Genomic DNA, 11,708 nt, shown 5'->3' with positions numbered 1-11,708 from the left:
CATTACTTCAAGTGGTGGAGACCAGTGACTAGGTTGCAGCCATGTTTCGTGGGTCACTCAAATAATTTGCATAATTTATTTAAATAGCTTTAAGCACACTACATAATATATAAATTTAAAAAAGAATTGAGAAATTTTCTTATGTTTTGAGTTCATGATTAATCTGATTAATCAGATGCAGATAAACTTTAAAAAAAAAATTAGTCAAGAAACAAACTTTATGCCTCCACTTTTTAGTTTGATTTCTCCAGATATGTTAAAGAAATTTACCTAACAAAATCAATATATGTATATATGCACCAAATTTCAAATCAAATCCTTTTATTGGCTTATGGATCAGATAAAAAAATACAAGTAGAGACAATAATCTAGCTAAGCTATGGCATTAGCTAATAGCATGTTCATAGTGCGTAAAAAACAAGACTCTAAGGGCCAAGCTTTGAATTTCAAGTATATAAATAGATATTTAGGATACAATGGTAGCTCAGCTCCCATCGAAATGAAGGGAAAGCATATCAAACAGCAATGTCATTGAGTTGGATAGATTCAATGAAATCACCATTGGGTTTTCTCGGGTGATCATCGTCTGAATTTTCCTGTTTACCCACTTCATTGGGCAGTGACACTGCATGCACCTTAAAAGTTGTCTTGATTGGGCTCATCATAACCAACGTTTCGTCAATTATTTCTGGTAGATTCTGCTCCTCTGTAACTTCCTTGCAGTCCTTGTAAACTCCATAGAGGACCATTTGAATTATCCCTAAGACGACTCCGAAAATGTTTGGAAGCTGTGAATTTTGCGATCGACAAAAAAAATTAAGTCAATTAATTAAAGATTTTCAACAGTGCATTAACTCGGTTTACGTTGGTATTCTCAATATATATATATATATATATATATCAACTACTCACCGCAATGTAGAAGTCCTTGAGTAGGATACCATATATTAGCCACATAATAGCACTCAAAGTGAGGGAAATGGATAAGGTAAATGGCATGAACTCAACACTTTTGGTGCGTATGACCCGCCTCTGCAGAGTGATTAATATTCAAGAAAACCTATCATTACATCACTGCTCTTAGCTATAAGCTAATTAATTAATAAATTTAACAATAATTAAGCAAAGGAAAGCCTAAAAATCAAACAGTGAAAGGAAAAAAAAAAACTGCCATCCTCAGTTCCGCACCATTATGCTTAAAGGTGCAGCAAACACAACTGCAGATAATGCAACAGAGAACCATCCAACAATTTGCAGCCGGCTTGATCCTTTGGCAAAGAAATGTGTAAGAAGAAGGATTGCAGAGAATCCCCCTAAATTCATTACAAGTACCAGCTTCAAAGTCAGGATCTGCAATTATTCCCACCCTCAAAATGATTCATAATAGAACACGATATAAGGGAAAATTAAGGAATATTAAATTCTTACCCTGGCTTTCTTTGGTGCATAGACAATGTACACCACAATGTAGATGCTTTCCACTAGACAACCAACAGAATTGATGCTGAGAAGAAGATAATCGTTGGATTTCAGGGTGGCATAGTAAAGCCAAAGCATGGCACTGAATAGTGCAACCACATATGGAATTGATTGAAACCCTTCAGTTGATTTCTTTCTATAAACTCGAAAAAATGTAGGGCTGCAATGAAACTATGTAGTTTGTCATTAATTGTTCATTAGATCACGAACTTTTTGTGGCAAAATATATAGAGTGGTAATACTAGAACCATACTCACAGAGGAGCAAGAAACATCACGACAGAGATGATGTTGCCTAGTAAAAGAAGAAAACATAAAAGAAAGTTAGCTTACTTAGGAATTATAATTGCTAAGACCAATGAATTTACTGTTCATTGTATGCAAAAAAATTTCCTTTCCAACATCTGGGGAATCGAATTCAGAAGTCAGATGGAATTGGATCATCATTTCATGAAAAGCTGATAATGAAAGGGTTAAAAGAAGCCATATGTGTTTACGTGCATACCAAGAATGCCAAAGGTGAAAATCCATGGATGGTGAGCCATGTTCATCTCTTCAGGTTCAGCTCTTTCTGTCTTCCTCTCCCCCTTAGAAAAAAAAAAATGGAAGGAAAAGAAGAAGTAGGTTTGTCAGGTAAAACGTAACTCCAGCCTTCTCTTATCCAAAATATATATGTCAGAAATCCGAGTGCAATTGGTGTGACAAATTAATAGAGAAGGGAGATATAAAGATATGCTGATAAAACCTATCTGTGCTGCAACAAGTTATTGAAGAATTTGGTAAACCAAATTAAAGTTTAGAATCATTCACGTAAAATCTCTCTTGAGTCCACATGACATGACAAAAACTGCCTAGTTCACCTCTTTTAGGATAGGACCCAACTGATAATGTGCACATGTGAAACAGCCATTAAATGTCTCTCTTATCTCTTTTTCACATCCTTCGAATTTTAAAGGGTATAAGGAAATCAATCAAATTAAAGTGAATTGATTTTTTTCCTTAAATGCTAATATATATCATTGTTTCAAAAATTATTAATACTCTTTCGGAAAAAGAATAATAGTATGAGACAAAATGAACCAAACCATATAATTGTCCTCCCTTTTTCAATCGGCTCACCTTTCGTTTTCTGTGTTCCCAAAGTACTATCATTTTAATTTTGTTGCTAGATTGGAAAAACTACAAGACAAATAAACAAAATGCCATATACTTTCATGATATGATTGAAGGTTTAATTATTTAGTTCAACTTTTTGTCTTTTTCTTTATATAAATTTTGATTTAATAAAAAAAAATAAATGCGAAGATGGAAAATTAAGTTCACTTCATAAACATATAAATTCCACTTCAGATTAAAGAAAAAAACAATTATAATAGAATATTAATTTTTAGTCTCTTTGAAATATAATGTCTTAAATTTTTTTACTTAAACCTGATTTATCATAAACCTAAGATATAAATATATAAATCCCATATATTTAATAAATAAATCTACCATACATTTTGTGTATTAGATCTATAGGAAACTAGATTTAGGTAAAAAAATTTCTATTTTTTAAGGAAATATTAATTCCTTGATGTTTTCATTTACAATGGCAAAAAGGGTGGGGGAAAAGGTACTTGAACGGAGCCTTAATTTATAGCTACAATTGCCTTTTGTTACAGATATCACCAAAAGAAAAATGCAATGCGTGATAGGAGGGAGCTCTAAGGGAAATATCAACTGAACTTGGTATAGATCTAAAATTAGTATAAAATTCATCTTCATGATGATAATATAGAAGGTCGGGCTTTTCCATGAGCGGCTAATTATGGTGGTTATTGCGTATGATAATGTGTTACCAACCAATCCTAATAGTACAAAGTTCTCGTTCGAGGTCAAAGGAAAATGAAATTGCACCTAAACAATACGGCTAATGATTCATTATAACATGTTGCCATTGGATTTACACTTTAAATCAATTTATGTACTTGTCCATTTATCCTAATGTAGAGACATGCTTATTTATATAAAGGGCGGATTTAAAATATAATTTTTAGGTGCAAACTTACACAATTTATAATGAATGGTTGAAATGTAAATATGATTAATGGATCATGATATATGAGTATATAAATAATAGGCCACAATACATGAGTAACTATTAATTTACTAATCCAAATTAAATATAAACACGAGTAATGGAACATAATAATTAAGCCAATGTACAAAAAGCCATTCCAGCCATTAATCTTGATGCTAGTAAGGGAAGAACGAGCCTAAAAGCCAGGACAGATTCAACATTTCTTGGATAGCTTTCAGATTTCTTGAAATTTCTTAGATAGGCTGATTAGAGGGCATTGGTTCTATGGTGTAGTGGTTAGCACTCTGGACTTTGAATCCAGCGACCTGGGTTCGACTCCCGGTAGGACCTTTAATCTACTTTTGTTTGTTTTATGCCATTGGTGGCCCATTAATATATTTTCCCAACCCACGCTTTTCTCTTTACAAGAGTTCCCACCAATCTAAAGCCTGTTCCTATCACAAGATTTTTAGGCCCAATCAAAATTATAATTTTTAATCTTTGCATATGGCATGAATCATGGCCCATTATGAGATTCGAATTTGATAATTCATCTTTAAATATATGAATAATATGCTTGGCGTAAAATGAATTGAGATTGATCCAATTCCCAAAAAAAAAAAAAAATGAGAGTTGATCAATCTTCCTCTATCTACTTTAAGTTATCAAAATTTAATTCACTTACATATTAACAAAATGATGGTTATATTGAATCCAATAAAAACAAAATAACAATCATTCAAATTGTTTATAATTTCTTTAGTACACTACAATATGAACATGGCTATTTTTTTTTTTTTCATATTCTCATTAAATGAGTTACATAAACATATTTATAGTATTGAGAAAATCAATCAGATCAATCATCACCTTAAAATTTAATTTAAGAAAAATAAATTTATTCAAATTTTATATTTAATTTAAATATTTTATCTAAAATCAATGTAAATTTATATACCTCATATATTTATATATAAATATTTAGAATATAAAATTTATAAGTAAAAACATTTATAAATAGTTTGATATTGAATTAAAGTAGATTTTGATATATTATTTAAAAAAAAAACATATTTTTCTATAACGGAGAGAGATTGTAATTTGTTAATTTTTTTTTTAATAATTGGCTTTTCAATTTCAGCATTATATATATATATGAGTTAAAAGAAGGTATATTTGTTTAGTATAAAATTTCAAATTGGATTTAGCAATAAAAATTTAGAAAAGAATGTAGAGAAGCTGCAACGATAAGACGCCAAGTGAGTGAACCTTAAAAAAAAAAAAAAGGAAAAATGGATATGGGAATCCCAAAGTCTGCAAGGAATCAGTCACAATCCGTCCTTGTCTGGAACAAGAATGTATGTAGCTGATAGCTTTCTCTGACTGAAACAGACAAATTAGTGTAATTATTCATTCAAATGCTGCCACTTGTCTTCCATGTTTACTGTTTAGTTGACTATCTCGACGGCTACCGTCACGCTATAATTAGGGTGTTAGGTTTCAATTTCTATATAATTTTACTTAATAATTAGAATCAGAATCAATTTAAAAAAAAAATAATAAGAATCAAATTTTTAATTTTCTTTTTTTTTTATAAATTAAAATCAAATATTCTAAGTAATTTAAGTATAATTTCGATAGTAATTTTAATTATATTTCGATGTTCATTTTTAATTTAAATCTTAATTTTTACATCTAAAATTATAATATTTATTTTATTCATTCGTGGGCATGTAAATGGCTTATTGGGTTCTCTTTTAATTTAGACTACTTGTTGCAGTTCACCATGGTTTAATCCTAACAAGCGAGTATGATAAGATGATCATATGGAAAAGAAACGAGTAAAAAAGGCACCTTTTTTTATATTGTTATTATTATTATTATTAAAAGAGCCGCCTTTATTGCCCTTTTCCTTTCATCCACTCTTTTTTTCTTTCTTTCTTTCTTTCTCTTTTGCGTTAGTTATTGTAATTGCAGTGGTGCTCTCTCTCTCTCTCTCTCTCTCTCTCTCTCTCTCTCTCTCGCTGCGTTTGATTGCTTCTTTTGCATTTTAGGGAGAGAAAAAGAGTGTAAAGAGTACTTTTTTCAGAAAGAGAGAGGAGAAGAAAAGGGAGGGGATGAGAGAGACTTATGGAGTCCAACCTCCTCCACCCCGGACCCCGGATCCAGTCGCCGGAGATGCCGTCTCCGACGATGGGACGGATCGGCTCAGGACTTACCAAGTCTGGAAAGGCAGCAATGTAAGCTTATACTCTCCTTGCGGTTTGGTTATTGTTAAGCTAAATTTGGGTACTTTGTTCGTTCGTTTTTCTCTCTCTTTCGTAATTTTTTGTGGATTGAAATGGGATTTACAGAATTATGTATGATTAGGGATGGGGTTTTTCCAAGCTTGGAATATGGGGATTACTAATGTACTAGAGCAGCTAAAGATGGGATTTCATTTCAAAAAAAAAAAAAAAAAAGCGCTAAAGATGGGATTTTGGTGCGCAGTGCCAAAAACTTTACTTCTTATTTTGCTTATTTAGGCTTCAACTCGTAGTTTGTAGTCGATTGGGCAATTATCTGATAGTTAGAATGTCTATTGTGAATTGGGTAGGGATCAGTATGTCAAATGAGGGACCCAAATCCTGAGCACGAGGCTCTCTGCTTTTCGAGACTTGGGGGAGGATCCATCCCCAGTTTAAATTGATTGCGTCTTGGAAATTTCTCATGGGATCAAGTGTAGGTTTCAGCTTCATATAAATGTAGTTCAGTTTTCTCTATCTCTCAATTGATTAGTTTTGTCAGATTGTTCATATGCATTTGCTGTAGAAAATTGAGTGTTTGTCCTATAGGGTTTAATAGTGAAATTATAGGACATCAAAATTTGATAGCGTTCTGAAATTATAACTGTCAATTGGTTGCTACAAATGTGCTTTCCATGACCTCTCCCACTGGATTGATTCTCTTTATGTTACAAATCCCGTAAAAAGTGTCTATGATAGTAAGACCCCTTGATTGAATTTAATAGTCAGAATAGAACGTTTGTTGTACACGCATTTTTAGTTGGTCCATACTTGTCATATCCTTTGTTGAGGTTCAAGGACTTTTAAGTATTATCCAAGTCCATATATTTTAAAGTTTAACTACATTAAAGATTTACTTAATTCACCTGTTACTTTAACATAAAATATATATATATATATATATTTCAATTACTTGATATGTTGGAACGTTGGCAAATCACCTTACAATGGTATAATAAGATACCAAGCTTTCTTGGTCAGTGATTCAAGGGCGTAATCTAATGTGCAAAAAACACCGTATTGAAATGACTTCTCCTGAGCCATCCTTTCTGAGATATGCATATCATTGCACATGTCTCTTTTGTTATGCAGTTATGCTGACAATTCATTGATTTTCTGCTTTGGCCATTTTGTTTGCAGATATTTTTCCTTAAAGGGAGGCTTATATTCGGACCTGACGCAAGATCCCTTCTGCTAACCATATTTCTTATTGTTGCTCCAGTTGCTATTTTTTGCGTCTTTGTAGCAAGAAAGCTGATGGATGATTTTCCTCATCATTGGGGAATATCAATTGTAGTCATTGTCGTTGTACTCACATCATTTGTAAGTTTTTTCCCTTCTGTAAAAGCTATTATGCTCGTAATCGCTGAAGTTCCATGTATGACTATTACTCTGATAGTCTTTTAATTTTTTTAGTTGATTATCAAATTCAGTTGAAACAAATGCTTAAATTTATTGTGCTCAAGATGGGCTTAGCAGAAAGACGTTTCTTTTTTGCTGCTGCACCCTTGAACTGATGGATGTACTGCATTTTCCAGGATTTAATCCTTCTTCTGCTAACCTCAGGAAGAGATCCTGGTATAATACCTCGTAATGCTCAACCTCCAGAATTAGAAGGTTGTGAAGGGCACACTGAAGGGACAACAGGCCAAACTCCACCTTTTCGTTTACCATGGACAAAGGATGTTATCATCAATGGAATAATTGTGAAGACCAAGTACTGTGACACGTGCATGCTTTATAGGCCTCCACGCTGTTCTCATTGTTCAATATGTAATAACTGTGTGGAAAGATTTGATCATCACTGTCCTTGGGTTGGTCAATGCATTGGATTGGTATAATCATTCTCCTGAAACAATATTTTTTGCTTTCTGAATCTTAAAGCATTTCTATAATTCTGCTGCAAGGAACCTAACCTTTCAGTCATTGTACTCTTTCTTTGCTGGATTTAAATTATCTGCGTCATCATAATAAACCATATTGGAATTTATTTGTCCCCATCCACAGTGAGGGAGAAAAAGAATGCTTTTTTAAACAAGTTTAATAAGGGATTTGTTTTTCAACTGTAACCAGTGCTTTTAAAAAAAATTGCAGAAAGGTTTATGGACATAATGTTGCTAAAAATAGTAAGGGACTTTTTTTCAGTTATATTTACCAGTGTTCACTCAAATATCTGCATATATGATGATGCTTCTTCCAAATTTGATTTCTCTTTGATTTTGAATGCAGAGGAATTACCGGTTCTTCTTCATGTTTGTGTTCTCTGCAACTCTTCTTTGCTTTTATGTACATGGATTTTGTTGGGTTTACATCAAGAGGATCATGAATAGTGAGGAGACAACAATTTGGAAAGCAATGACAAAGACTCCTGCTTCCATTGTGCTAGTAGTTTACACCTTTATATCTGTTTGGTTTGTTGGTGGCCTTAGTGTGTTCCATTTGTATCTAATCAGTAAAAACCAGGTAAGAAACCATTCTACATGGTGCATTGAGATTTATAATGTGGTTTTCAGTTGAGCATCCCTGTCATTGGCTCTTGCTGAACGCTGTTCATTTTCCTATTAACAACCATGCCTTATCTGTTTATATTATAAGCTGATTCCTGTAATTTCATCTGAATCTTGAATTTTCTCTAATCTTGGTTTTGCTCTCTGTTTTTCTTTTGGCAGTCTACTTATGAAAATTTTAGATATCGATATGTTGGACTAGCCAACCCATTTGACAAAGGATTGTTTCAGAACTTCTTGGAGATCTTTTGCTCTAGCATTCCTCCATCTAAGAATAATTTCAGGACAAAAGTTTGCAAGGAGCCTGAAATTCCACCCAGAATGGGTAGTTTTGTGGGTGCAAACATAGAAAAATCTGTAGGTGACATAGAGATGGGGAGGAAGCCTGTATTGGATGACATTGCAAGAGAAGGGGGTGATTATGATAGAGCAAGAAGGAATGGTGACAGTCGGGGTGAGGATGGTGGATTGACTGATGTTTCTCCGGATTTAAGCAGGATCCTTCCCCCACAGGGTTTGGAAGGACGTAGCGTCTTACACTCCAGGCGCTCTAGGATGGGCAGAAAAAGTGGAAGCTGGGAAATATCACCTGATGTTCTTGCTTTAGCAGCTGGAGCTGGGGAGTCAAAGCAGGTCAACAGTGGCAACTTAATGTCAGAATCTCAAGTCTCAGGCAAATACCAAGATGTAAAGTAAAGAAGAAGAAGAATCACTAAATCCATGTGATTGTGAAGGGGAAAAAAAAAACATTAAAAAAAAAAAAGGAAGCAGAAGGGAAGTTTGGGGGCGGGGTAGGGGGGTGGTTTTAGAAGTGGGGGAGAGAGGATGATTTGTTTTGTATTGTAAGATTTTGCTCGTGGGTGTGAGGTTTTTTTTTTTTTTTTTTTTGATAAGCAAAACAATTTTATCAATAAATTATCTTGGAAAAACTTTGCATGCAATATCCAACTAATATCTGGTCATTAGACCTCTGCAAGACATCCATCCTAAGACAAAGCATGCTAAGTGAAAAAATCTGGGGAAGTGCACGATATAAAGCATACCAAGACAACCAACAAAAGGATTACGAAAAGAGGGTCCCTAAATACAACATGCAAGAATGATGGTTCAATAGATAAAATGAAACAAAGCAAAACCATCAAGGAACCCTGCATGGTCAGCAAAGGCCAAACTAGATTACAGAAAAATGCAACACGTCCTTGGATTGTAGAAGACCACCAAGATTAGATAAGCCAAATTCAATTGTGGGTGTAAGGTTTAGGCTGTTGTAATTCTTCCCAAATGAGATTTATGCCATTGGGAGCTTTTAAAATTTCCTTGCCCTCCATTTACGTTTGCATAGTTGAGTCTTGGAGTTAAATTATTGCGAATGACAATTGATTCCTGCATTTGCAGGGAGTAGGTGTCAGGTTGCTGGTTGAACTCAGATATGTTGTCACCAATTCGATGAGAACTAAAAACTTCCAAAATGCAAAAGCCTTGGGCCCAATAGCTAATAAAGTGATGAGTAATGTAAGATCCTAGAGAGAATTTCTCTATTTTTTCGTTTCTTCTTCAATTAGTCGATCGCCCCTCCTTTACTAGGGGTTTTTTTTTTGCCCCTTCCAGGCAGAGGAGGTTCTTTCCCTGCTCCGGGCAGGGAAGGATCTTTCTTGCTCCGAAATGTGGGTTAACCCTCCCCTTTTTCCAGGCTGGGTTGTATATATGTTTTTTCAGTTTTCTTTTGGTAGCAAATATTGTGCTAAGATTGTTGAGGATATTTCGATCTACTTGGTTGGGTTATTGCTTTTATGCAAATGGTGACTGAAGACTTTAGAAAAGGTGGTTCAAGTGCTCCAGAGGTGGGATATCATCTCTGACCCTAAGTGGGTTGGTTACAATGTTTCTGCTTCTTCTGGGGTTTCGGTCGAAGGATAGTAATCTCATCGAGTGTCAAGTGCCGGCCTTGCATGTGTGGCTCGCTCCCTATGGCTATAAGAGATTGAGAAGCCATAAAACTCTACCATGCTCGCCTCCTAAAGTCGTTGCTAGTTTGCTCTGTTTCAGGCCTCATGGGACCTGGTTTTATGGTTAAATGAAGAGCTTCAACTCTACTTTCTAGATGCTCTCTTGAAGCCTGGTTCTTAAGGGTGTTGCCTCAATTTTTGATTCTCTGGGGCTGTGGCTTACTGTTGATACTGAAGGAGTGAGGGCGGGAAAGATGGTCCTAAGCTCCTCAACCTTGTTTTCTTTTTAATCTAGGCTTTGAGTTCTTGTGTTGGATTAGGGCGTATGGCCTATTTAAATCTCCTACTCTACTTTTATTGTAGGCTTTAGGCCATGTATTTTCTTTGATTATCAATAAAATTGTAACTTTGAAAGAAAAAAAAAAAAAAAGAATAATCGTTAGAGACCGATGAGTTTAAGAAAGGGAAATGTCATCTATTTTATCGTTTCTTGCCTCTCCTCTAGAGAAGTACACTAATTTGGTCTTCAAGCTCCAAAGCAGAGCATTACCAGTTTCTATAATTCTAGGTGGCAATTTAAGTTTTTTTTTTTCTTTTTTTCTCCCAAATGTATATATGAATCTAGAGGTGATCACATTCAAAATTGAAATTGGATCAATCTCATACAGAATCAACATTAGTCAGAATCAAATTTTATCAAAATCAAATCATAATCATTTAATTTGATTTTAAAGTCAAAATTAAAGTTTTTCTTTAAAAAAAAAATTAAGTTACATAAACATGTTTATAGTGTAGATAAAATCAATAGTTCTAACTCTATTTTAAAAGTTAGTTTGAAGAAATGAGATTTGTCCCAAATTTTGTATAGAGTATAAATATCCAAAAACCAACATGAAATAACACATTTTTATATAATGCATGAATATTTGAAATATAAAATTTATAAGTAAACATATATGTAAATAGTCTAACATTGAATTAAGATAAAGCCTGCTATTATATTTTTCAAAAGAAGGAAAAAAGATAATAACATATTATTGAACAATTTTTTTGATAATGGAGAGAGATTGTAATTTGTTGCAATTTTTTTTTTTACTTGACTTTCAAAATTTATATCTCAATTCCGGCATATTATATATATATATATATATATATATATATATATGAGTTAAAAGAGGGTATATTTGTTTAGTATATTTGCTTCGATTGCCTTGATTGAATGGTAATGCTCATGGGTATTCAATCCATCGCATTATTATAATTTTTTTTTTTTTATGTAAGATCTTGCTCATGGGTGTGAGGTTTAGGCTGTTGTAATTCTTCCCAAATGATATTTATGCCACCGAGAGCTTTAAAAATTTCCTCACCCTCCATTTATGTTTGCATGGTTGAGTCTAGGAGTTAAATTATTGCGAATGACAATTGATTCC

General features: G+C 33.7%; 2 protein-coding genes and 1 non-coding gene across 5 annotated transcripts; 2 read left to right on the top strand and 1 right to left on the bottom strand.

The window, feature by feature from the left end:
* Positions 1 to 304: 304 nt before the first annotated feature.
* Positions 305 to 2,248, bottom strand: LOC110637706 (bidirectional sugar transporter N3-like). Of its 3 annotated transcripts, none has more exons than XM_058140185.1 (7): positions 2,224 to 2,248; positions 1,984 to 2,065; positions 1,737 to 1,773; positions 1,429 to 1,504; positions 1,189 to 1,350; positions 913 to 1,032; positions 305 to 788 (listed from the first exon to the last, which is right to left on the bottom strand). In XM_058140185.1, exons 2-7 carry the CDS (start codon positions 2,027 to 2,029, stop codon positions 516 to 518), a joined length of 714 nt encoding a protein of 237 aa, XP_057996168.1. In that variant the 5' UTR covers positions 2,030 to 2,065; positions 2,224 to 2,248; the 3' UTR covers positions 305 to 515. The 3 variants fall into 3 exon arrangements, with proteins under 3 accessions (XP_057996168.1, XP_057996167.1, XP_021643679.2); XM_058140184.1 differs by having other exon boundaries at positions 1,429 to 1,639; positions 2,224 to 2,242; XM_021787987.2 differs by lacking the exon at positions 2,224 to 2,248 and having other exon boundaries at positions 1,429 to 1,639; positions 1,984 to 2,199.
* Positions 2,249 to 3,819: 1,571 nt separating this feature from the next.
* On the top strand, positions 3,820 to 3,891 carry TRNAQ-UUG (transfer RNA glutamine (anticodon UUG)). Its single transcript has one exon. It is a non-coding gene; the product is annotated as a tRNA-Gln (tRNA).
* Positions 3,892 to 5,495: 1,604 nt separating this feature from the next.
* LOC110637691 (probable protein S-acyltransferase 7) lies at positions 5,496 to 10,741 on the top strand. Its single transcript, XM_021787951.2, is given in 6 exon segments — positions 5,496 to 5,780; positions 6,966 to 7,148; positions 7,364 to 7,660; positions 8,055 to 8,288; positions 8,495 to 8,994; positions 8,996 to 10,741. Coding segments are annotated over 6 exon segments (1,365 nt in total). The 5' UTR covers positions 5,496 to 5,657; the 3' UTR covers positions 9,024 to 10,741.
* The last annotated feature ends 967 nt before the right edge of the window (positions 10,742 to 11,708 follow it).

This window comes from Hevea brasiliensis, chromosome 17, assembly GCF_030052815.1.
Source record: "Hevea brasiliensis isolate MT/VB/25A 57/8 chromosome 17, ASM3005281v1, whole genome shotgun sequence".
Classification (NCBI taxonomy): domain Eukaryota; kingdom Viridiplantae; phylum Streptophyta; class Magnoliopsida; order Malpighiales; family Euphorbiaceae; genus Hevea; species Hevea brasiliensis.
Note: the sequence above shows the minus strand (reverse complement) of the source record. Positions and strands in the feature narration are given on the sequence as shown.

Bases quoted from the DNA above. Each gene is read 5' to 3' on its own strand.
- LOC110637706 (XM_058140184.1), bottom strand. From the start codon at position 2,029: ATGAACATGGCTCACCATCCATGGATTTTCACCTTTGGCATTCTTG. The intron at 1,640-1,736 runs GTGAGTATGGTT...GTTTCATTGCAG, and splicing joins GTGATGTTTCTTGCTCCTCT to CCCTACATTTTTTCGAGTTT. The intron at 789-912 runs GTGAGTAGTTGA...CAAAATTCACAG, and splicing joins TCAAGGACTTCTACATTGCG to CTTCCAAACATTTTCGGAGT.